This window comes from Polyodon spathula, chromosome 24 (assembly GCF_017654505.1).
Source record: "Polyodon spathula isolate WHYD16114869_AA chromosome 24, ASM1765450v1, whole genome shotgun sequence".
NCBI lineage: Eukaryota > Metazoa > Chordata > Actinopteri > Acipenseriformes > Polyodontidae > Polyodon > Polyodon spathula.
Window position 1 is genome coordinate 17685438 of NC_054557.1, and position 27078 is coordinate 17712515.

Sequence of the window (27078 nt, forward strand, 5' to 3'; positions counted from 1 at the left end):
AATACTAATATAATAATAATAATAATAATAATAATATAATAAAACAAATAATACTATGCTGCATTTTCAAAATAACATAAATGAATACATGATTAAAGTACTAAAATAATGTCTATGCATTCCTTTGTTGTTTGTTGTTCATCACATTTATAAACTACACTACACTTTCTAAAGAGCTCTATTAAAACCATCTAAACATTCCTCTAACCGTTTTATTTTTTTAAATAGAAGAGCCTGTTTTACTCACCTCGGGTATCAGACTTAAACTTCAGCTCAAAGAGTAATTAAATTTAGTTTAAAAGTTCAAAAACAGAAAAGGTTAAGTAATCCACTTCCAATACAAAGTGCCTGCCAGACAGCGCATCCAGAACTGCTCAGTAAATAACAGGCTAAGGTACAATCGAAGTGGTTAGTTATTTCTCCTAACCGAGCGTTCCCTTACGAGTGAGAGAGACGACTTCACAAGGTGAGCTGGCAGCAGGTTGTTTCTTTGTTCTTCAGAAAAACACCTTAAACTCTCTGAAAAAGTGACCGGCTAAAGCACTCGATATATTTTACTCTTTATTTTAATGTACTTAACGTCCAAGGAAGCAGGATTCATCAACTTCTGGTAAAGGTCTGTTTGTGATTCGCTTTGACCCGAAAAAGCAAACAAGAGACAGAGAGGCTGACGTAATTCAATCACCACCGCCGACAGATGAAGAGCCCTTTACCCCCAGTTCTCCGGAAAACACAGTCTACCTGGGATAACCGGGGGCCCTTCATTGTATTCACTGCGGTCACATACAGATCACGTCAAAGCATAAAGCGAACCACTTCAAGTGGACGTGGAAATATAAGATGACAGCTACCCACTAATCGTGTTATTTCACACATGAAGCTTAACACTTGATCTGGACCACAAAGTCATATGGTAAATTGATAAAGAAGAAATACTTTATTTTGCTGATTTTACCGCTGCGTCGTGCTTTGTAAAAACGCAAATACGACTACGATTACTACTACTAATAAAACAATAATCTTTAGCCCCTAGATAATATAAGGGGGGCATGTCTTAATGGCGTTAATGCTGATAATATACATTAAGTTATATTATAAAGTCGCCCTCTTCTATTATAATATGAGAGTTTACAATATCTGCAGAGGTAAACAGCTAGACTTCAGTGTATGCAGAGAGTTGGGCAGGATCAATATTCAATGCTACAGCATACCACTTCCCCCCTGAGAAATCTTTTGTTATATTCCTTTGAAGGGCAGATAAAATAGCTTGGAATATCTGAGCATTGCAGTTGATAACCTGGGAATAGACAGTTGAAAGCATGGCACAGTATTAGTGATTACACTACAGTACATTGTGAAAGCATGGCACAATGCTAGTGACTGCACTACAGTACATTGTGAAAGCCTGGCACAGTGTTAATGATTGCACTACAGTACACTGTGAAAGCATGGTAAGCACAGTGCTAGTGACTGCACTACAGTACATTGTGAAAGCATGGCACAGTGCTAGTGACTGCACTACAGTACATTGTGAAAGCATGGCACAGTGCTTAGTGATTGCACTACAGTACACTGTGAAAGCATGGCACACGGTGTTAGTGACTGCACTACAGTACATTGTGAAAGCCTGGCACAGTGTTAAAGCATGATTGCACTACAGTGACATTGTGAAAGCATGGCACAGTGCTAGTGATTGCATTACACTACAGTACACTTGTGAAAGCATGGCACAGTGTTAGTGACTGCACTACAGTACACTGTGAAAGCATGGCACAGTGCTAGTGATTGCACTACAGTACATTGTGAAAGCATGGCACAGTGTTAGTGATTGCACTTCTTACAGTACATTGTGTTTATGCATTTTAATTATTCTGTGTTGGCACAAAATGAATGTTTGTATTGGGATAGTTCAGAATTGGGATGTTGGAAGTGGAAGTAATTATTATTTAGACTAATAGTGCACTAATATTGTCTGTTTTGCTGAATTCAGCTAGTTCATTATTTTACTTGAATTAAAGGAATACCTGATCTCACAGCGACACTTTGTAGAAGAAAGGAAAAACAGCTTTACTATTGTAGTGCAGGACTCTGAAAGTGATAAAAATACTATACTGTATGTACTGTACCTGAATATTTAATTGGATCTAATTAAACTTCTGTAACTAAAATACTGGGTTCCCAAATCAGTTTTTTTTTTGTGAAATGTAGCCCAGATTAGACCATGCTGAAATAACATAAAACCATCTATTCAGTACTGGTATATGATCTTTAATCAGTATTTCACAGGATAAGAGCAAGGGCTGTGTGTAGGATACAACCCTGCAATGCAATCCTCTACAACTTCAGAAGGTAGGGAAACCATGTCTGTGAGTTTGGGAAGAAAGGACAGAGCTTTCCCCCTGGTGTGTGGAGAATCACCCTGGAGAACACTGGGAGATACGTGGCTGGCTTCTTGTGCTGGGGAATCCACCCTTGCTGGCAGAATAAGCTTTTCCGGAGGAGTGAAGGTCGAGTTAGAGTTCTGTATGAGATGTTCAAAGTATCTGTTCATCGTGGTTCCTATGCTCCCAATAGTCTGGACAAGAGCCTGCCGCATCTCTAGTTCTTCATTCTGCCTGCTGGCAATGGCGCCCAGGAAGGCGCTCTGTTTCTGCTCCACTCTCTCCAGCACTTTGCAGATTGCACGCAGTTCCTGCAGTCGAGCCTCCTGGATGGCCTCCATCGTATAATTCCGCTCCATAAGATAGCCTCTGTCCACCGCAGATCCAGGGTCATTCTGGTGGGGTTGAGGGCTTGACCTCTTTGCTCCCAGAACCTCATGCTCTCCATACCCCTCCTGGCCTTCACCTGAACTTTTTTGTTGGCTAACTGTTGCTTGCGAAGATTGAGGTCTTGCTGCAGAAGACGGGTTGCGTGAAATCGCTGGTTGCGTCGGTATGTTTCTGGATGGAGCACTTCTGGTTGCCTGTGGTTGGTCTTTTAAGTTCCAAGCTGGTGTTTTGTGTTCCTCTACTTGTGGTAGGTGTTGGCTGGGTGGATATGGCTCCTGCATTAGCTCCTCATTGCACAGACTCGGAACCAGGGTGTTGGGGAAATGCGGGTTGTGAGGTGCATCGTTTACACTGGTGGCACCTTGGTGTGGTACATCCATGGAGTAGCTGGTGTAAAAGTTAGCTGGACTGCCCAGTGAAGGGGGTGGTGGTGGTGGTTGTAATCCCAAAGGGGTATCTGTGGAACAAGGACAGAAGAGAAAGGGATTGGCTCACATTAGGAGGTCATTTATTCTGCAGCCACAACATATTGCTGCCAAAAATATAAGAAACACAGAATAGGTTGTGTAAGTCATAATGACAGTCATTCACAGGGTGTGGCAAAGCTGTGCTTCTTCAGCAATTATGTTACTGTGAATAGCTTGTTCGATACAAAGTCTCATCACAATTGGATGCATAGCCAAATGTGGCACAGAAACGCATGTTAAAATATGTTATAGCACACATATGCACGCCTCCACAAAATAAAGCTGCCTGCCAAAAGTTTAACAGTGCAAAGCAATAGAATTGTAGTCTGCTCTAGTAACGTTTGTATTTTAAATTCTGTGACAGCTGTTCCTCACCACACCACTCAGTGAGGGTGTCCACAGCACTGGAGACTCCCATCAGCAGCTCTTCCTCCAGGGATGCGAGTTCATCAGAGGTTGTGTCTGGAGACCTGCTGCCGTTGGGCACAGCGGATCCCTGACTCACTCCTCCTGTAACCAGACGCCCAGCTCTCGACCGCAGTTTATTTCTTATAAATTCGAAACGCCGCCGGACATCATCTGGCTTGCGTCTGTGTTCGGCCACATTGTTAACATGGCTGGCAATCTCCTGCCACAGCTTCTTCTTTCCTCCTCTCCCCAGCCTGCAGCTTTCCCTGCCATACAGCTGATTGTGCCGGAGAGCAACCGCCTCCTTCAACACGATGTCCTCTTCCTCTGAAAACCTGTGCCGTCGTTTCGGATCTGTGGGCAATAAACCGGAAGAGCGATATTGATAACAAAGCCTTGAAAACAAAAAGACATAACGATCATTGATTTGATAATTAATATTCAAGTATACTGGTCATTAGTGAACAAAGGCAGGAATCCGTCAACACTGTATTCGATAGCTGCCCATTACAAGCATGCTGCAGCTCTCACAGAGCTCCTTGTGGGCCACTCAGGCACTTCAGAATAAAAATGTAAGAAACACAAACAGAATACAACTGCTTTGCATCAAGTAAACTTTATAAGCAATTAAAAAGGTAAAAATGTCCTTACATAAAACATATCTATACCTATATCTATCTATACATATCTGTGTATAGATATGTTTTATGTAAGGACAATGTGTGTCTGTGTGTGTGTACACACACACACACACATATACACATTAATTGACTGTGCTGCATTTAAAAAAACAAAACAAAAAACTTTCTAAATGCACAAATACCACTTTGTAACATAGCTGCATTTCAGCTTAACTTGCCCTTTATATTGATCTTGGGAGTCACTGATCTTGCCCTCTGATCACTGGCAGCTGTTAAGTTTCCTCTTCTCACATGCACTTCAGGGAGGAGGCGGTTCCTCTGAGCGATTCTCAGTTCAGGCACCTCTTTCTCAATTGTAGTGTTCACATCTCCACTCAACACTTCCTGCTCAATGCATGCTGGTTCCAGATCAGAATCCTCGTTTTTAATGCACACAGATTCCCAGTCAGCGGCTTCCTGTTTAATGTAGACTGAATCCATTGCAGGACCTCCCTTGTTACCCAACAAAGGGACATTCACTGAACCCTGAAAAGGAAAACACACACAAAAAAAAAAAAAAAAAAAAAAATCTCAGCCTTCCATTCAGACAGCGGGTTTTAAATATCTGTTTATGGTTTATTCATGTATAATCCCACCCCAAATTGACACACAGTAATTGCATACAATTCTACATGTATATATTGCAGTTTAAAATGCAATTTAATATCCTAAATAGATACTTTACATCGCTGACATTTTCATAACGATTTAATGTCCTATTATGTGTCGGTTCCCTATCATTCTGGGATCTATGGAATCTACCTGTGCAATGCATTTTGCACTCAGAGTTGGCCTGTCATTAAAAACACACATCAAAGAATGCCCCGATATGGAAATAAACAAACATCTCACAACGAAATATGTGCAGAATCCATGGCTGTCTCCTCTATGTGTGTGTGTTTATGCAAATATCAACTTAATATACTTTTATTCAGGGAAGTTAATGCAGTTTGTTTGCTTACATACCAAAAAGAGTAAGTGGAATCGTAAATTTAGATACGACACGCCCGTTCTCTGGACATTTACAGAAGTTACTGGGAAGTTGTGTAAAGTCCAGTTGAGCGGCCTACAGGTACGTTTCCAACCCCCACCCTGTCGCACAAGTATATGTAGTATCTAGGTATATACAGTAATGCATTGCCTGCCCCTAGGAACATGTCACCTTTACAACATTAAACTACAAGTAGAGATATACAGCAGGGATTGCAGAAAACCGTCATAGTCGCCTGCTGCTACAACATTAGTGGTTCGTTTGAAATGATGTCAACTCCAGTGCAGAAAATCTGTAAATCACAGTAACATAGCCTACCTATAAAACAAGAGCAAGCGAACAACTCTGATGTTACCCTCTAATGCACAAGTCGCATATGAGTGAACCGCAACACACACCGCCCGGGACCTCGTGTACACACACCAGTACAGTAGGTCTATCCCTGCTTACCAGGCACTCAGTAATTACACATTCTCATAGTGAACAACATGCAGCTCCATCAAGAGATAAATACAGAGTCCAGTTGTGAAGCGGATTAACTGCCTGTCGCTGGTTGCTGACCTCCCGGTTTGGTGTAAGAAGCGCTCCGAGGACACAGTCAGTAGGGTTTAACGCTGGTTTTACAATTTGAGTCTCATTTCTGTATTATAAAACGTAGAAATCACCAAAACGCCGTTAAAACAAATATATTTATAAACCCAGATGCAATGTTTCCTTCCTCATTGTCTCGCAACATAAACACAGGACCTGCCTGAATACTCGCTAGAGCGACAAGGCTAACAGCCAATCGAGATTTCCAGATACAAAACATCTTGGTTTTTGAAGGCTTTGATTGGTGAACGTGGGTTTGTCCTCTGAGCCACAGCTGGAAAGGCGGGGTTCTTTATTGGCTGAAAGTTTTATCCTCAAAGCCTGATTGGATGAGCGCCCCGTCAGTCGGTGCAGATTAAGGTTGGTCAAAGTAAAGATATCGGTGACGCAGTGAAAGCTTGGTTTGGACGAATTATTTCTGAAAGCTACACAATACTAATATAATTGGATATTGTAATCCAGAATAGGTACCCTTTGCAACTGTGCTTTCCTGAGGAATGCATTTATAAATCTACATATATGTCTACATTAATGTATTAATACAGCCTACCCAAACGTATTTGAGATACATGTAAAGCCATTTAAAGGAGGCTAAATCTCACGATGAAACCATGCCATGACTTGACCTTGGTCTTCCTTGCTCATGACGTGATTGTCATACACAGCGATGGTAACCACTTTGATGCAGGACACAGCTTTGCTCCTGCCACGGGTTTTGTTCTGCACTGTAACCAGATATTTCAAATAGCGTGTGTGTGTGCGTGTGTATATGTATTTTAAAGTAAGCATGTTAAATGTTATGTTATTCCATTTTATTATTAACAATATAATATTTTTTAGCTGTTCCGGGTGGTACCTTTGGAGTGAATTATCCTCCGTTAGTGATGTGTGCTTGGAGAGGATCCTCTGTGGTCATACCCTGTACATATGATTATCCTGAACTGTTTCAGGGCACAGTTTTAACTGGAGTAACTGTGAAGTGGTTCAGGACTTCTATTCCTGATGCTGGTGATCCAGGCACATATGTGTATCACAGCACTGGAATCAATGTGAGTCCTGAATATGAACACCAGACAGAGTATCTAGGGAACAAAGTCAAGAACCTAACGCTAAAGATAAGTGCTCTGCAAAGCAATGACAGTGACAGATATTATTTACAACAACTCACACTACTGGTAAATATACTGGTACCACTGGATCATCCCTTTCAATAACTGGTGAGTTATTAACATGTTTTAAGAAACTTTGCCCAACCCCATACTGAGAATGTATTATTATTATTATTATTATTATTATTATTAGTAGTAGTAGTAGTAGTATTTTTGAAATGATTTTTAGCAGGTCACTAGGGTTGAAAGGCATGATTAAGATGATGTGCCACTGTGAACAGGCTGGCTGTAGTGGTGACGTCAGACCAGGAAATGCAACACACAAAGTGGTGAGTGAATTGCGCCGGTTTATTGCAAAATAAAAAGGTTTAACAAGACAAAAACACTATAAAAAAACAAACAAAAAAAAATGGCACAGAGCCAAAAACAGCCAGAAAAAAAAAAACGAAGACAGTGGCAATTGTTACTTTCTCTCTCTCTGATAAATAACTTTTCCTGCATTTTTCAGTATTATATTTTTCTAATTAATTGACTGCCACGTTGATTCATGGATTTAAGAAACAAATATTTAGACTTTGCTTTTACACAAGTATCTGACATTGTATGTTTTGTCAATGGATATATTACAGAGGGTCATGACATTTTAAAAGCATGTACATATATTGCTCATAAAGACTTAGATTGGGGCTGGTCACACTCTTGTAAAGCAAAAAAAAAATAATGCCCCTCTGTCCATTGTTCTACATTTCTTCACCTGTTCCAATACTTGATGGAGAGTACATGGCAAAAGATCTTGAATGACTGCAACATGTTCCTCTGCATTGTAGCAGAATTGTGAACTTGTGTTTCTGAAGAGAAAAGGAGAAGTAATGAAGCAAGTAGAAAATGAAGATAACAGCGACGAAGAGAAAAATTAGCTCAGAAGAAACACACAATAAAAGATAACAATATAAGGAACTGCATGAAGAGCATTCATAAGAAAAGCAAGAAACTAAAGTGAATTGCACACTTCGAAACTCCAAGTTCTCTTTCCTATTTACTAACATTGATAACCCCATAACCATGAGCTCCTAATGTAGCACACACTGACCCTGTAACACACAGCATAACACAACCATGATCTCCTAATGTACCACACACTGACCCTGTAACACACAGCATAACACAACCATGAGCTCCTAATGTACCACACACTGACCCTGTAACACACAGCATAACACAACCATGAGCTCCTAATGTACCACACACTGACCCTGTAACACACAGCATAACACAACCATGAGCTCCTAATGTAGCACACACTGACCCTGTAACACACAGCATAACACAACCATGAGCTCCTAATGTAGCACACACTGACCCTGTAACACACAGCATAACACAACCATGAGCTCCTAATGTAGCACACACTGACCCTGTAACACACAGCATAACACAACCATGAGCTCCTAATGTAGCACACACTGACCCTGTAACACACAGCATAACACAACCATGAGCTCCTAATGTAGCACACACTGACCCTGTAACACACAGCATAACACAACCATGAGCTCCTAATGTAGCACACACTGACCCTGTAACACACAGCATAACACAACCATGAGCTCCTAATGTAGCACACACTGACCCTGTAACACACAGTATAGCACAACCATGAGCTCCTAATGTAGCACACACTGACCCTGTAACACACAGTATAGCACAACCATGAGCTCCTAATGTACCACACACTGACCCTGTAACACACAGTATAGCACAACCATGAGCTCCTAATGTACCACACACTGACCCTGTAACACACAGTATAACACAACCATGAGCTCCTACCACACACTGACCCTGTAACACACAGTATAGCACAACCATAAGCTTATGGCACCCAATTGTACCAGTACTTGCATCAGCTTGTACTTGTACTGAACTGCTCCATACCTTGCCATATTCTACTACTGCTCTTAATTATAACTACTTCCTGTATCTTCTTAATTATAACTTGATTTTACTCTTATAGGGATCCATTTTCATGTTTTTGTAATTGCTCTGACTTGAAGCAAATATTTTTACTATAAGCTAACTGCTCCGAGTCTTATTCGCTCCTAAATGTAATTCACTGTATTCTTTATTTCTGCTATTATTTGATTTATCTGCTACTGACTTTACTGTACTTCATAACTGTTCCTATCTGTAAAGTGATATTCTGTAATGTGATATTTTGTAATGTGACAATTGTAATGTCGCCCTTTGTACTGTGATATTTTGTTACAATTGTAATAATAATAATAATAATAATAATAATAATAATAATAATAATAATAATAATAATAATAATAAATAACATATTTACATAGCTATCCAAATCATTTCCATGTATGTTGCTTAGGATTCAGTTAAAAAAAGAAATGTACCCTGAAATGAGAAGTGCACAGAAAGGAGCGACAGGTAGCTGTGACACGGCCAGTGTCAAGTGTTGTCAATGTGGTGCATTTCCTAACAGCTAAAGATACAAAAAGAAAGAGGAGATTGATATTTCATACCGTTCAGCTGACCGGCTTGGCGACTGTGCTGTAGATAACAGAGTCTTGTAAAGGATCATTCTTTTCATTTATTCCTGAGCTGAGGGAGCATGAATGTTACATATTGATTTTAAACAGTAATAATAATAATTATAATAATCATAATAATCTTGGCAGATTGAAAAAGCACATTATTTTAAAGCCTTCACTTATCCTCTGTGCAGAGTGGGGGAGGGGCGGGCTGTGTGCTCTGGGCTAGTTTGGGGAGTTAGAGCATGCAATCGTTTTGCTGCTCTGCTCTTATAGTGCTAGTTGAAAACCTTCATAAAAAGTTGTCCTTTAACTTTTGATTTTTTTCTTTTTTGTCTTGCCGTTTAATTTGGAGAGAGACACAAAATAAATAAATATATCCATAAATATGACCAAAAAATAAGCCTGCACTGTGTACCACTGCACTGGTGGGTTGTCTGTCTTTTTGTTTTGTGTTTAAAAAAAAAATACTGCAGCGGCTACTAATATATTCATTTATATTTTCTTATGGTGGTTAACCTAATAAAGCAAAACACAAAATAGTTTAAAAAATATTAAGAAACTATCACAACGTTTTTAATCATTAGATAGTTTTGTTGCAGATTTTAGCCTTTAGGTATCCCTTTACTGCATGGATTACTGGTCTGTAATATAGGACAACCTAATAATATATTCTAGATTGTGATGTATATATATATATATATATATATATATATATATATATATATATATATATATATATATATATATATATATATATATATATATATATATATATATACCACTGTCAATATAACCCCCCTGCCATTCTAGTGACAGGTCATGTCATTTGCCTTCCGTTCATTCCCTTTTCTACAGGGCAATTGTGTGATCTGCAATGCAATTAAAGGTTGTTTCAATTAGAAAAATACATGTATCTATATTTACTTCGCTTGGTCTTTGTCCTGGAACTGGATGCATCCATAGTGTATCTCCTCCATCTCCTCTAAATGGTCTTGTGTTCCTCTGGTAGAATGTGATACATTTACATTTGCATATATTGTATTTATATCCTTCAAAAACACAAAGAAAGAGCAAAAGATGATTCGCAATGTGCAGTAAAACTCAAATCTTAAAAATAGAATACAATGAACACAGCAAAGGTATTGAAGAAACTTACTCACACCAGTAAACACCAAGAATGTGCAATTTACATAAAGAGAACAAAAGAGCTGTTTAGTCAGACTAAATGGTTTGTCTCATTTGCATAATACAGGATTTCATCATTCCAGTTCCTTTTTCTTGCGGTTTTTGAAAATCTTTAAAATAACATAACTGGAAATGCATTATCGACCTTACAGGGTGCTACTAATAAAGGTTATTTAGAGGTGAATTCCTGAAAACAGATTCTACTAGACATGGAAGTCCATTATAATAATTATTACTGTTGCTAAGATCCTGCATTAATTATAAAGGTCCTTGATGATTATTAATAAGTAATTGAGGTTACCATGATCTCCTTATTGTCTCCTTCATTTTCCACATTCCGTTTTTCTAGTGGTTGGTCTTTTTTGTTCCTTATGATGTAAAAAAAAATCAGTCACTGAATCAGTCAGTTAGGATGACATTTTTATTAGAGGATGTCAGCATGTGTCCTGGCACCTTGGCTTGCTTCTATTTGTCATTCCATCTCGCTGGAGCTGGCTCTAATGTGCTGGCAAATCAGTTGAAATATAATGAAAGAACGAACATGCAAAGAGGAAAATGCTCTTGCGAAGATGATTGAATGATCATATTTGCTGCCGTATTTAGTTTTCTACCAGAAACTTTACATTCTTTGAAGTTCTAATTAATTTTAGTTTTTTTTTTAATTGGTACTCACCTCTTGATGCAAATGATAATCACTAGGATAAGCAAGATGATCACAGGTACACTCCCAGCCACTGCATATACTAACGTGTTCATTCCCATGATCGCTGTCCAAGAAAACAGAAAGAAAGAAAGTGTTTGCATTAACAGTACAGCACAGTGCAGAGATATTACTAACTAGAATACATTGGTTGCATTGAATGAGTGCTATAAAAATAAATGAATGTAATTTCATTTGAACTCTCTTACAATATTAAGGGAAAACTTTTTTACTGCACCTTTTCCCCAGAGACGCACATTGCACCTCTAATGTATGTACAGAAGTGCCCAAAAGTATTCTTTAGTGCTAAGTGCTCTAATTAATGTGGAAATGATTACCATATATATGAACAACTTTTGAAAACAAATTCTAGCAAACTACTTTTTATATGTTTTGTCTTGTTTTTATTTGTTTAGAACTATACAAATCTGCAATTGTTTAACTGTTGTTAAACATTCTTCAGTACAGAGCTTTATGATTATATACTTACTCAGTGTGTTTCAGGAGTAGGGTCCCAATATTCTAATGCATCGCTGTTTTCTTGCAGCAGTGTGAGGGCTAAAGGGGTAGAAATGACTTGTGCATGTCTGGCTGATCCAGTGCACAGTGAGTAGTGGGTGTTAAAATCATACAAAGAACTTGAGACACTGAAGAGATAGCAGGGAGCCAGAGGGGTGCGAATGAATCAAACCCAATAGAGGAGTGAGTTACCCAGCTGTTTCTAGTGCTCTGATAGGTCACAATTGCGTGAGTGATGTGTGTAGGGGACAGTGTTCCCCAGGATTTCTAGTGCTCTGATAGGTCACAATTGCGTGAGTGATGTGTGTAGGGGACAGTGTTCCCCAGGATTTCTAGTGCTCTGATAGGTCACAATTGCATGAGTGATGTGTGTAGGGGACAGTGTTCAGGCAAACAGACAGCACTTACATTTTACATGTATTTGCATTGGCGGAGATTTTTGTCTTCCAATCTCATTGCTTGATTCACAGTAATACTCTCCACTGTCAGCAAGGCTGATGTTTGCAAAGATGAGATTCTGTTCACTGCCTGAGTTCACGACATTGATTTGATTCCCCTTGAACCAGGTGTAGCTGCTGGCTGGTGGGTTTGCTGTGCTGCTGCAGGTCAGCGTCACTGTGCTCCCCTCCACTATTCCACCAGGAGCCCTGACTGAGATCGAGGTGTTCTTTGGGGAGTCTGAAAGTCAGCACAGAATGATCAGATCTTTATGATTAAATACTTCCTAAATGTGTTTCAGGAGTAGGTTCACAATTGCATGAGTGATGTGTGTAGGGGACAGTCTTCCCTAGCATTTCTAGTGCTCTGATAGGTCACAATTGCGTAAGTGATGTGTGTAGGGGACAGTGTTCCCCAGGATTTCTAGTGCTCTGATAGGTCACAATTGCGTAAGTGATGTGTGTAGGGGACAGTCTTCCCTAGCATTTCTAGTGCTCTGATAGGTCACAATTGCGTGAGTGATGTGTGTAGGGGACAGTGTTCCCCAGGATTTCTAGTGCTCTGATAGGTCACAATTGCGTGAGTGATGTGTGTAGGGGACAGTGTTCCCCAGGATTTCTAGTGCTCTGATAGGTCACAATTGCGTAAGTGATGTGTGTAGGGGACAGTGTTCCCAGGATTTCTAGTGCTCTGATAGGTCACAATTGCATGAGTGATGTGTGTAGGGGACAGTGTTCAGGCAAACAGACAGCACTTACATTTTACATGTATTTGCATTGGCGGAGATTTTTGTCTTCCAATCTCATTGCTTGATTCACAGTAATACTCTCCACTGTCAGCAAGGCTGATGTTTGCAAAGATGAGATTCTGTTCACTGCCTGAGTTCACGACATTGATTTGATTCCCCTTGAACCAGGTGTAGCTGCTGGCTGGTGGGTTTGCTGTGCTGCTGCAGGTCAGCGTCACTGTGCTCCCCTCCACTATTCCACCAGGAGCCCTGACTGAGATCGAGGTGTTCTTTGGGGAGTCTGAAAGTCAGCACAGAATGATCAGATCTTTATGATTAAATACTTCCTAAATGTGTTTCAGGAGTAGGTTCACAATTGCATGAGTGATGTGTGTAGGGGACAGTCTTCCCTAGCATTTCTAGTGCTCTGATAGGTCACAATTGCGTAAGTGATGTGTGTAGGGGACAGTGTTCCCCAGGATTTCTAGTGCTCTGATAGGTCACAATTGGGTAAGTGATGTGTGTAGGGGACAGTGTTCAGGCAAACAGACAGCACTTACATTTTACATGTATTTGCATTGGCGGAGATTTTTGTCTTCCAATCTCATTGCTTGATTTACAGTAATACTCTCCACTGTCAGCAAGGCTGATGTTTGCAAAGATGAGATTCTGTTCACTGCCTGAGTTCACGACATTGATTTGATTCCCCTTGAACCAGGTGTAGCTGCTGGCTGGTGGGTTTGCTGTGCTGCTGCAGGTCAGCGTCACTGTGCTCCCCTCCACTATTCCACCAGGAGCCCTGACTGAGATCGAGGTGTTCTTTGGGGAGTCTGAAAGTCAGCACAGAATGATCAGATCTTTATGATTAAATACTTCTGATGTGTGTAGGGGACAGTCTTCCCCAGGATTTCTAAATGTGTTTCAGGAGTAGGTTCACAATTGCATGAGTGATGTGTGTAGGGGACAGTGTTCCCCAGGATTTCTAGTGCTCTGATAGGTCACAATTGCATAAGTGATGTGTGCAGGGGACAGTCTTCCCACCCAGACATCCATTTTTTAAACTTCATTTTCTAGTCTTGTTACCACTTTTATTGCTGGATATATGGATTAATGACAGTGCTGTTGGGGTGTATTGTGTGTGATTATGACTTATCTATTGAAAGTATTCAATACAGTATATAATAGTGTTCATTGAAATGCCTTTGTTCACTATACTCACATTTCACAATCAAGTCGAATTCTTCAGATTTAATGCTGCTGTTCTCAGCAGCAGCACAGCAGTACTTCCCAGAACGCTCATAAGAAACAATAAACTGAAGTTTGTTTGATTTCTCATTCTTGATTGGCTGCCCCTCCCTGTACCAGACAAAGCTGCTCTCACTCAGGTTGCAGCGGTCAAAGCCACAGGACAGGGAAACAAAAGATCCTTCTCTCACATTATTATATAGAACAGGAGGGTCCAGGGTAACCTTTAGCTCTTCATGGAATAAAAAGGCATGTTAGTTAATTAACAAACACTCAAATCTAAAATATGAGAAAAAAAAAAACATCTCAGCCCGGTAAGCACACATTCAGACAAGAACATCTTTTGTTCTTGTTTTGAAACATTAGTTTATTCAGTTTTATTCAAATCACTGTAAATCCATTGAGTTACAGGGGAGCTGGGTGACAAATCATCTTAATCATGCCTTTCACCCATAGAGACCTGCTAAAATAATAATAATAATAATAATAATAATAATAATAATAATAAATAATAATAATAATAATAATAATAATAATAATATGGTCAGTATGGTTTTGGGCAAAGTTTATTAAAACATGCTATTGGAGGAAATATCTAAAAACACTCACCGGTTATTGAAAGTGACACACCAGTTCTACCAGTCCATTTACCAGAAGGGCTGTTTGTTTCAAATCTAAAATAATATCTGTCTCTGTCACTGCTTTGCAGAGCACTTATCTTTAGCGTGCAGTTCTTGACTTTGTTCCCTAGATACTCTGTCCGGTGTTCATATTCAGGACTCACATTGATTCCACTGCTGTGATACACATATGTGCCTGGATCAGCAACATCACGAATAGAAGTCCTGAACCACTTCACAGTTACTACAGTTAAAACTGTGCCATGAAACAGTTCAGGATAATCATATGTACAGGGTATGACCACAGAGGATCCTCTCAAAGCACACATCTCTTGTAGAGGATAATTCACTCCCCAGTCACCACCCTGAACAGCTGAAAAAGATTACATTGTGAACATCAACATGGAAGAACAAAACATTCAACGTGCTTGATTAAAAAAAACTGTTGTGTATGTGTCTAGTACAGTAGAATAATTCAGATCAATTGGACAAAGGAAACATTCCCAGACTGTATTACCTTTCATTGCTGAGAACTACTGCATACAAATTACTATTCATAAATACATTATAGAATCTGAAACCAGGGAATTAACATCAAACCGTGTAAGGATATACAGCGGCTGCTTGAGAACCTGTTTCATGCTGATATTCACTCACACTGTTTATGTGTGTGTGTTTCAGATTAGGGGATCTCTGAATGGTAATGCAAGTTTTCAGCATTTTTGTTAATGCAGTAGTGTTTTCTAGGAATCTAATACAATGTCTGGGTTTGACTGTAAAGCACCACAGAACAGGACAATACTGCGTGTGTTGAATGGGTGCTGCTCTTGTGTGTATTCCACAGACACTCTGTCCTGTTTGAATGCAGGACTCACATCCTGCTTTTGAATGGGTTTCTTTTTTTAACTGAAGATGAGAAGTACAATGCCAGGGTAACATATTGTCAATGAACCAAAATCCATGATAATGAGGGCTTTTCTTACTGAGTTTAAACAGAGATTGAAAATGGCATGTTTAACAGCTATAGCGCTAGCAGGAGCTGCCTGCTGCTCAACAGGGTTACAGAGTGCCAGTGTGATCGGGTCTGAACTGTGGAGGCTGATCTGCGGTGGGTGTGCTAAACCGACACCAGTTACATGCAGTATATTTAAAAACACTGTGGCACACCACAGTTTAAAACACTCGCACATTGAGAATGTTCCATTATATCACTTGTTTTAAATATTCACACACAATACTGTGCTTGCACTACTACTACCAATAATAATAATAATAATAATAATAATAATAATAATAATAGGCAATGAAACAATAACCATATGATTAATATGAGATGGGTGGTTTATATAATATTAATGTCTGTATTAATCAACCCTGTGATTGTACTTACTTTAAAAAAAAAAAAGTAATTGATTGGCTGCAATAGAGGATCTCAAGCTACAGATCCCTCTGGGTTTAATAGGGGTGGTTATACATGTATACTGCTGCTTCTACAACTGCCACAGGTAATATCAGGAGAGCTGCACATCTTACCTGGCACAAAGAGAAGGGACACCACTAGCATGCAGTTTGTTTGCATTGTAAACGTCTTCACTCCTAAAACCTGACAGTCGAAAACAATATTAGCTTGTATGTCTTTCCCTTCTACTGTACAAAACAATCTGTCTTATATATATATATATATATATATATATAATATATATATATCATTGCAGGTAAGAGAGTGAATATATATTAGTCTCAGGTTGAGAAGCATTATTCCCCAGACAGTAAAATAGGGCAGCCTGCAATACCAGCGAAAAGGCCACTAGAGGTCACTGGTCGGCTAAAATACTGTATAATCTCTGTAAATTTACAGTATAATCGTAAATATCGAAAAACTACTCACTTCTAAATCTTTTGTAGTCATTTTTGTATTACTTTAGTATAAATACATGTTAATTTGGATTCATATGTTGTTTTTTTCTGACTTTATGTAAACGAAAAGACACAAATTTGCCCGTTTTCTCATTGGAAATAGTAAATTTCAAAATATCACTGTCCTGGTCACAAAAGCAAAGTTTGTGGGGAATAATAGCCATTTTCTATACTTTTGAGGCATAAGCATGGGAAAAATAACACTTACTACCCAGAAACAAATTAAAACTGTACAGCTTAGCTGTCCTGATACGGATACAGAATTATACAAATAAGTTTAGTTTAAAGTAGTTCTCCTTGTGTTTGTTTGTAAATAAGACTACAGGAGAACGTGAATAATTGCCTCATCCATTCTTCAATTCAGTCACACCACTCTGAACAGTTCCAAAGTAGTTCTCCTTGTGTTTGTTTGTAAATAAGACTACAGGAGAACGTGAATAATTGCCTCATCCATTCTTCAATTCAGTCACACCATTATATATATATATATATATATATATATATATATATATATATATATATATATATATATATATATATATATATAACACTTTGGACCTGTGGACAGAGTGGCGCTGACTGAATAGAAGAATATATTTTAGCTCAGAGACAACTGCCCATCGTTTCAATAAGTTCTCTCTCTCTCTCTCTCTCTCTCTCTCTCTCTCTCTCTCTCTTCTCTCTCTCTCTCTCTCTCTCTCGCTCTCTCATATATATGTAATATATATGTAACTTTATTGGGTGTGTTTCTACTGTATGAAGAAATCGCACTAATGACAATTTTGGAATAAATGGTTTTGACAATCTAGCGCATGATGTTAATTTTATGCTAAATGCATTGTCCCATATATAAAAAGCAGCAGTTATCTCTTTCACAAAAGTGCCAGAAACTGTAATGTACACCCTGTGATACATAGATGATTTCTTATTGAGGTTTACAGTATTTTAATGATCTAAATAAGGACGCTCTTAACTCTGCTTTAATACAGCTGAGGTTTTCTACTTGTAACATGACTACATACAATAAAATATGCTAAAATGATGCTTGAACAAGCTGCCACTGTTCAGATCAATTCACAATCCACCCCCTGGGTAATGAGTCTCTATATCTGTCAGGGAAGGTGTTGTCCCAACTGACAGCAGAACTACGTACTGTTACAATCGTATCGTAAATAAAGGATTGCTCAAAAGAGCAAAAAGAAAAGACACCTACCTGTTCTCTTAACCCTGCGTCTTGTGAAGAGAGGACAAGAGAAAGACACGTGTTGATCTTCACTGGTAGTTTCCAACAGGCAGAGAATTAAATGCATGGTAATTGAATAAAGGGGAAGGATCATGTCTTATTTGAATGCGGCTTTTTTTTTTTTGGTCTTTGCTCAGTTGTTACATTACTTCCTTTTTTTGTAGCCATATCAGTGCAACCTTTCCAGTTCGTTGGGGTCAAACCTTGTCAGATTCCTTCACACAGATAAGAAGGCTTTTATACCTCTGAACATTGATCACCGTGCTCAAAGATTTGGTTTAAATGTGTTTTGGGTAAAATAAAATGGTAGTGGAACCTTCGTTGTAACAACAGACACTGTTTCTGTCTATACTGTGAAGACAAGTTGAGAAATACTCTGCTATTAGGCCCAGATTGCGCTATAGATTCTTTTTAGTTTTTTTAGCCCCCCCCCCCATGCACTTTATTTACAGTATATAAATTACAAAAAGAAAAGTAACATCTTTTATTGTTTCTGCTACAACACATTTAAACAAAAGCTTTGCAACTATTCTGAATGCATGCAGAGCAAAGGAACATTTTTAAAGCAGCTGTAAAGTAAAGTTCAGCTCTAAACAGCGTCTGAGCTGCTTTACCATACTGGTGACCTCACAGCTGTGTCACAGCTTTATGACGTGCACTTTCAAATTCTTTGTCAACCCCCAGTAAAAGGCATTGCTTTTCAATACACCAAAAAACCAAGACAAAAATACTCTCTTGTTTGTGGCAGGGTCTATTCAAATTCATTCAAATGAATCCATTAAACAGAAGACTTTCATTACAAACAGTGTGAGGAATCATTGTTTATGGAGCCCATTAGGCAAATACACTGCTGTTCACTAACACTGGGAACATTTAACAGCAGTTATGGACAGCGTCGTCTGTCTGGAATCAAAAAGTTTGATGCAGTGTATCATGGTAAAAGCATAGCAAAGTGCAGCAAAGCAAGGAGAATGCATGATAATACACGGAAAAGCATCAGGCATTGCAAAATTACTGTGTGGGTATACATTTAACGGCCTCTTAAACAAGTTTACCACTGTAAATTTGCAAGTTAATTTCCCCATGGTCATACTATGCATTTGCAATCTTTTTCTTATCTTGGAAGTATGGTTTACTTTACCTCTCTGGGCTTTACAATGCTTACCTATGCTTGTGTTAAATAGTATATAAGCACTTGCGCACACACATTCCCCCACCCCCCCCCCTCCCACACCACCACCACTCACGATGCACATCAGTAGTCTACAACTTTTTCTTTTGGCAATTTCATAAACTGTGGATTATCCCCTATGTGTGTATGATATAATAATGAGGAGAAAATTAATAATTATAGCGACAATAGTTATAGAAAAGAACGACGGCAGTAATATTGTTAGAAAAAGGAAGTTTCAACATTGCATATCTGTTCACAAACACAGGAGAAGTAAATTAACAAGCATTCCTGTTAAACTATCTAACACAGCCTTCCCTTAACCATACTACAGGCCCCTAATTTCACAGAAACTTTCAAAACTAGACAAGGCACATCTGTTTCCTCTCCAGCAATGCATTTCCAAGCTTCCTGAGAAGAACGCCCAGGTGCACCAAGAATTGTAAATGTTTGTTTTTCTGCATCACATCTATTCATCCATCCTTTCTATAAAACCAGCCTCTGGAAGCCTGGGAAAATATAAGCCATGACACTGGAGAATACTACTGGGACCGGACGAGCAGAGCTGTCTTATATTTTTATTTTCTTCATTAGCACTGATACTAGTACATTTATTGTATTGTAATTTGATATTGTAATGCAAAATATAAATCAATCTTTATTTTATATAGCGCCTTTCATAGTGGAACACCATCATAAAGTGCTTTACAAGATGCAGTAAGAACAAAACAAACCATAATACTTCAAATAGAGAAATGCATAATACATGATTGTGACAAAGTGCCCGCCCCTGTGTATATTATCTGTTATGTGTTGCGTGTGGTGTGTTTAAATGTTGGTGTATAGTCATTGGTACATGGGATATAAACAGGTCTGTGTAACACAAGTGTTTAAAATGTATATTTGTATTTAGGCATGAGGATTGCACAGCACTTCACGTGCAAGTAAAATGTAATAATATGTGAGCACGGGGAATTGCACTTTATTAATTCACGTGCAGTTGTACCGAGACTCCAATTGAATGATTGATTAGCAATCGAGTCTCAGTACAGCTGCATAAAAGCAACATGTTTTCACTCACTCGGGGTTGTGTGTTCAGAGTCAGTTGCTGTTTCTGGTCTGTTGTCACCCACTGCGGCCGTCTTTGTGACAATGCTATACAGTGGAAATTACATAATATATGATAGTAGCATAATACATAGTACACTGAATACAGTGGAAAGTGCAGAATACATGATAGTAGCATAATACATGAAATAGTACATTAAATACAGTGGAAAGAGCATAATACATGAAATAGTACATTAAATACAGTGGAAAGAGCATAATACATGAAATAGTGCGTGTGTCTGTGTGTGTGTGTGTGTGAGTGTGGGCAGGTATTACTATCAATGTGTGGACAAAATTTGAGAAAATGTCCCCACAAAGATAGTAACTCCTGAAAAAACGACATTGTGGGGACTTCCCCACTTTGTAAAACATGTTTTTAAGAACTAAATATGCCTTAAAAAAAAAAAATGTGCCAAAATATTTAGTTTGTTCTCGACTTTCATCTTGTGTGGAGTTTTAAGACCATGAGAAAGTTTATAAGCGAGAGGAGGCAGTTCGGCCCATCTTGCTCGTTTGGTTCTTAGACATGTAAATTATTTTAGAATTAGAGAACTATCTGCAAACCACTTCCTCAATCCTGAAGTATTTCTGCAAATTTGAGTCTGTCAGCACTGGCAGTTTATCCGAAGCAGGAGTGATCCTAAGGCCCTGGTTATTGCTCTTCATCTCAATCAAACTGGTGAGTAACAGTCCCTTGTGATATTTCCATCTTGTCAAATAACACAGGGCACTTTCACATGTCACATATTCTTTTATATTCCCCTTGTTATTCGTATTGTGATTGATGTATTATTGCACAAAGCAGCACAAAGTCTGCCGACTCTGCTGCACTTGGACACAACTGTCTCCATTGCCAGGATACAAACCTTGACTAGTCTTGGATTGTATTGCCTAGGATATCTCCTTGTGCACTCAGTGCACCCTATAATGACTGATTTTAAGTACAGATGACATACAATATGGGACAATATTGATGTATTGATTTATTCAGGGAAGGTCAATGCTTATCACAATACAATATAAAATTCAATAGGATTTAGACTAATACCTATCACCCAGTTAGGGTTTTTTTTTAAATTATTTTACTTGTTTATTAACTTGCTTACTTACATATGAACACTTCTGAATTGTTAGCTAATACAGTATATAGTAACTCCAAGTTTATGACATCGTTGAAATCGGGTTAAACAGGGTTTAGCAAATGAGGTGTTTTTTATTACTTTGTAAATATGTTAATAAATATTTACTAACTAATGACACCAAATGTCAAATTCTAAGAGGCTCTGCGGTCCAGTGGTTAAAGAAACAGGCTTATAACCAGGAGGTCCCCGGTTCAAATCCTCGCTCACTCACTGTGTGACCCTGAGCAAGTCACTGAACCTCCTTGTGCTCTGTCTTTGGGGTGAGACGTTGTTGTGATTGACTCTGCAGCTGATGCATAGCTCACACACCCTAGTCTTGTATCATGTAAAGCGCTTTTTGATGGTGGTCCGCTATGAAAAAGCACTATACAGAAAAAAAAGAGCACTCTCTGTTATGATTGTATTTGAAGTAAATCAATTAAAAAAGTGACTCTTCAGTAAAATAGAACCATATTTGACTGTTTTAAATATACATGAATAATCCCATATTAGACTGTACAGTATTTTACACCATATTACATTTCTTTAAGGGGGTATTATTAGGAGATATGTTTCATTCAGGGATTTCCAATACAATGTTAAATATTTTAAGATACATACAGCAATGTACATTCATTGTATTGTTTATGTGTAATTACATTTCTTTGCTTCTCTCTATCAGAATAAAAAAACAATACACATCAAAATCACAAACTGGAAGAAGCAACGATGTTTGTCAAAGAAATATTCTGCACATTAGTGACGAGTCTTTTCATTGTGCCCAGTAAGCCTACTACTTTATACAGTATTTTTTGGAACATATTATTATTATTATTGTTATTATTATTATTATTAGTAGTAGTAGTAGTCCAAGCACAGTATTGTGTGTGAATATTTAAAACAAGTGATATAATGGAACATTCTCGATGTGCGAGTGTTTTAAACTGTGGTGTGCCACAGTGTTTTTAAATATACTGCATGTAACTGGTGTTTGTTTAGCACACCCACCACAGATCAGCCTCCACAGTTCAGACCCGATCACACTGGCACTCTGTAACCCTGTTGAGCAGCAGGCAGCTCCTGCTAGCGCTATAGCTGTTAAACATGCCATTTTCAATCTCTGTTTAAACTCAGTAAGAAAAGCCCTCATTATCATGGATTTTGGTTCATTGACAATATGTTACCCTGGCATTGTACTTCTCATCTTCAGTTAAAAAAAGAAACCCATTCAAAAGCAGGATGTGAGTCCTGCATTCAAACAGGACAGAGTGTCTGTGGAATACACACAAGAGCAGCACCCATTCAACACACGCAGTATTGTCCTGTTCTGTGGTGCTTTACAGTCAAACCCAGACATTGTATTAGATTCCTAGAAAACACTACTGCATTAACAAAAATGCTGAAAACTTGCATTACCAATCAGAGATCCCCTAATCTGAAACACACACATAAACAGTGTGAGTGAATATCAGCATGAAACAGGTTCTCAAGCAGCCGCTGTATATCCTTACACGGTTTGATTTTAATTCCCTGGTTTCAGATTCTATAATGTATTTATGAATAGTAATTTGTATGCAGTAGTTCTCAGCAATGAAAGGTAATACAGTCTGGGAATGTTTCCATTGTCCAATTGATCTGAATTATTCTACTGTACTAGACACATACACAACAGGTTTTTTTAAGCAAGCATGTTGAATGTTTTGTTCTTCCATGTTGATGTTCACAATGTAATCTTTTTCAGCTGTTCAGGGTGGTGACTGGGGAGTGAATTATCCTCCACAAGAGATGTGTGCTTTGAGAGGATCCTCTGTGGTCATACCTTGTACATATGATTATCCTGAACTGTTTCATGGCACAGTTTTAACTGTAGTAACTGTGAAGTGGTTCAGGACTTCTATTCGTGATGTTGCTGATCCAGGCACATATGTGTATCACAGCAGTGGAATCAATGTGAGTCCTGAATATGAACACCGGACAGAGTATCTAGGGAACAAAGTCAAGAACTGCACGCTAAAGATAAGTGCTCTGCAAAGCAGTGACAGAGACAGATATTATTTTAGATTTGAAACAAATAACCCTTCTGGTAAATGGACTGGTAGAACTGGTGTGTCACTTTCAATAACCGGTGAGTGTTTTTAGATATTTCCTCCAATAGCATGTTTTAATAAACTTTGCCCAAAACCATACTGACCCCATATTATTATTATTATTATTATTTATTATTATTATTATTATTATTATTATTATTATTATTATTATTATTATTGTTATTGTTATTGTTATTATTATTATTATTATTATTATTATTATTATTATTATTATTGTTATTATTATTGTTATTATTATTTTAGCAGGTCTCTATGGGTGAAAGGCATGATTAAGATGATTTGTCACCCAGCTCCCCTGTAACTCAATGGATTTACAGTGATTTGAATAAAACTGGATAAACTAATGTTTCAAAACAAGAACAAAAGATGTTCTTGTCTGAATGTGTGCTTACCGGGCTGAGATGTTTTTTTTTTTCTCATATTTTAGATTTGAGTGTTTGTTAATTAACTAACATGCCTTTTTATTCCATGAAGAGCTAAAGGTTACCCTGGACCCTCCTGTTCTATATAATAATGTGAGAGAAGGATCTTTTGTTTCCCTGTCCTGTGGCTTTGACCGCTGCAACCTGAGTGAGAGCAGCTTTGTCTGGTACAGGGAGGGGCAGCCAATCAAGAATGAGAAATCAAACAAACTTCAGTTTATTGTTTCTTATGAGCGTTCTGGGAAGTACTGCTGTGCTGCTGCTGAGAACAGCAGCATTAAATCTGAAGAATTCGACTTGATTGTGAAATGTGAGTATAGTGAACAAAGGCTCTGAGGCATTTCAATGAACACTATTATATACTGCATTGAATACTTTCAATAGATAAGTTATAATCACACACAATACACCCCAACAGCACTGTCATTAATCCATATATCCAGCAATAAAAGTGGTAACAAGACTAGAAAATGAAGTTTAAAAAATGGATGTCTGGGTGGGAAGACTGTCCCCTGCACACATCACTTATGCAATTGTGACCTATCAGAGCACTAGAAATCCTGGGAACACTGTCCCCTACACACATCACTCATGCAATTGTGAACCTACTCCTGAAACACATTTAGGAAGTATTTAATCATAAAGATCTGATCATTCTGTGCTGACTTTCAGACTCCCCAAAGAACACCTCGATCTCAGTCAGGGCTCCTGGTGGAATAGTGGAGGGGAGCACAGTGACGCTGACCTGCAGCAGCACAGCAAACCCACCAGCCAGCAGCTACACCTGGTTCAAGGGGAATCAAATCAATGTCGTGAACTCAGGCAGTGAACAGAATCTCATCTTTGCAAACATCAGCCTTGCTGACAGTGGAGAGTATTACTGTGAATCAAGCAATGAGATTGGAAGACAAAAATCTCCGCCAATGCAAATACATGTAAAATGTAAGTGCTGTCTGTTTGCCTGAACACTGTCCCCTACACACATCACTCATGCAATTGTGACCTATCAGAGCACTAGAAATCCTGGGAACACTGTCCCCTACACACATCACTTACGCAATTGTGACCTATCAGAGCACTAGAAATCCTGGGAACACTGTCCCCTACACACATCACTTACGCAATTGTGACCTATCAGAGCACTAGAAATCCTGGGGAACACTGTCCCCTACACACATCACTCACGCAATTGTGACCTATCAGAGCACTAGAAACAGCTGGGTAACTCACTCCTCTATTGGGTTTGATTCATTCGCACCCCTCTGGCTCCCTGCTATCTCTTCAGTGTCTCAAGTTCTTTGTATGATTTTAACACCCACTACTCACTGTGCACTGGATCAGCCAGACATGCACAAGTCATTTCTACCCCTTTAGCCCTCACACTGCTGCAAGAAAACAGCGATGCATTAGAATATTGGGACCCTACTCCTGAAACACACTGAGTAAGTATATAATCATAAAGCTCTGTACTGAAGAATGTTTAACAACAGTTAAACAATTGCAGATTTGTATAGTTCTAAACAAATAAAAACAAGACAAAACATATAAAAAGTAGTTTGCTAGAATTTGTTTTCAAAAGTTGTTCATATATATGGTAATCATTTCCACATTAATTAGAGCACTTAGCACTAAAGAATACTTTTGGGCACTTCTGTACATACATTAGAGGTGCAATGTGCGTCTCTGGGGAAAAGGTGCAGTAAAAAAGTTTTCCCTTAATATTGTAAGAGAGTTCAAATGAAATTACATTCATTTATTTTTATAGCACTCATTCAATGCAACCAATGTATTCTAGTTAGTAATATCTCTGCACTGTGCTGTACTGTTAATGCAAACACTTTCTTTCTTTCTGTTTTCTTGGACAGCGATCATGGGAATGAACACGTTAGTATATGCAGTGGCTGGGAGTGTACCTGTGATCATCTTGCTTATCCTAGTGATTATCATTTGCATCAAGAGGTGAGTACCAATTAAAAAAAAAACTAAAATTAATTAGAACTTCAAAGAATGTAAAGTTTCTGGTAGAAAACTAAATACGGCAGCAAATATGATCATTCAATCATCTTCGCAAGAGCATTTTCCTCTTTGCATGTTCGTTCTTTCATTATATTTCAACTGATTTGCCAGCACATTAGAGCCAGCTCCAGCGAGATGGAATGACAAATAGAAGCAAGCCAAGGTGCCAGGACACATGCTGACATCCTCTAATAAAAATGTCATCCTAACTGACTGATTCAGTGACTGATTTTTTTTTACATCATAAGGAACAAAAAAGACCAACCACTAGAAAAACGGAATGTGGAAAATGAAGGAGACAATAAGGAGATCATGGTAACCTCAATTACTTATTAATAATCATCAAGGACCTTTATAATTAATGCAGGATCTTAGCAACAGTAATAATTATTATAATGGACTTCCATGTCTAGTAGAATCTGTTTTCAGGAATTCACCTCTAAATAACCTTTATTAGTAGCACCCTGTAAGGTCGATAATGCATTTCCAGTTATGTTATTTTAAAGATTTTCAAAAACCGCAAGAAAAAGGAACTGGAATGATGAAATCCTGTATTATGCAAATGAGACAAACCATTTAGTCTGACTAAACAGCTCTTTTGTTCTCTTTATGTAAATTGCACATTCTTGGTGTTTACTGGTGTGAGTAAGTTTCTTCAATACCTTTGCTGTGTTCATTGTATTCTATTTTTAAGATTTGAGTTTTACTGCACATTGCGAATCATCTTTTGCTCTTTCTTTGTGTTTTTGAAGGATATAAATACAATATATGCAAATGTAAATGTATCACATTCTACCAGAGGAACACAAGACCATTTAGAGGAGATGGAGGAGATACACTATGGATGCATCCAGTTCCAGGACAAAGACCAAGCGAAGTAAATATAGATACATGTATTTTTCTAATTGAAACCACCTTTAATTGCATTGCAGATCACACAATTGCCCTGTAGAAAAGGGAATGAACGGAA

At 38.4% G+C, this 27078-nt stretch overlaps 3 protein-coding genes across 5 annotated transcripts in view; 1 reads left to right on the plus strand and 2 right to left on the minus strand.

The window, feature by feature from the left end:
- The window catches only part of LOC121298551 (B-cell receptor CD22-like), a 98808-nt gene that overhangs the window by 56578 nt on the left and 15152 nt on the right, over positions 1 to 27078 (plus strand). Inside the window, exon 5 of the mRNA XM_041225677.1 lies at positions 24765 to 25034. Within this exon, the coding sequence (XP_041081611.1) occupies positions 24765 to 25034 (270 nt within the window). The remainder of the gene's footprint in view (positions 1 to 24764; positions 25035 to 27078) is intronic.
- On the minus strand, positions 2232 to 6077 carry LOC121298866 (myb-related transcription factor, partner of profilin-like). Of its 3 annotated transcripts, none has more exons than XM_041226127.1 (4): positions 5879 to 6077; positions 4506 to 4812; positions 3614 to 4000; positions 2232 to 3228 (listed from the first exon to the last, which is right to left on the minus strand). In XM_041226127.1, the coding sequence occupies exons 2-4, from the start codon at positions 4765 to 4767 to the stop codon at positions 2273 to 2275; spliced, it is 1605 nt and encodes a 534-aa protein (XP_041082061.1). In that variant the 5' UTR covers positions 4768 to 4812; positions 5879 to 6077; the 3' UTR covers positions 2232 to 2272. The 3 variants fall into 3 exon arrangements, with proteins under 3 accessions (XP_041082061.1, XP_041082059.1, XP_041082060.1); XM_041226125.1 differs by having other exon boundaries at positions 5768 to 6077; XM_041226126.1 differs by lacking the exon at positions 5879 to 6077 and adding an exon at positions 5636 to 5724.
- On the minus strand, positions 7480 to 15370 carry LOC121298865 (B-cell receptor CD22-like). The gene is made up of 10 exons (XM_041226124.1): positions 14990 to 15370; positions 14355 to 14612; positions 13696 to 13965; positions 13167 to 13436; positions 12379 to 12648; positions 11425 to 11518; positions 11053 to 11119; positions 10491 to 10615; positions 9555 to 9633; positions 7480 to 7865 (listed from the first exon to the last, which is right to left on the minus strand). The coding sequence occupies exons 1-9, from the start codon at positions 15327 to 15329 to the stop codon at positions 9558 to 9560; spliced, it is 1770 nt and encodes a 589-aa protein (XP_041082058.1). The 5' UTR covers positions 15330 to 15370; the 3' UTR covers positions 7480 to 7865; positions 9555 to 9557.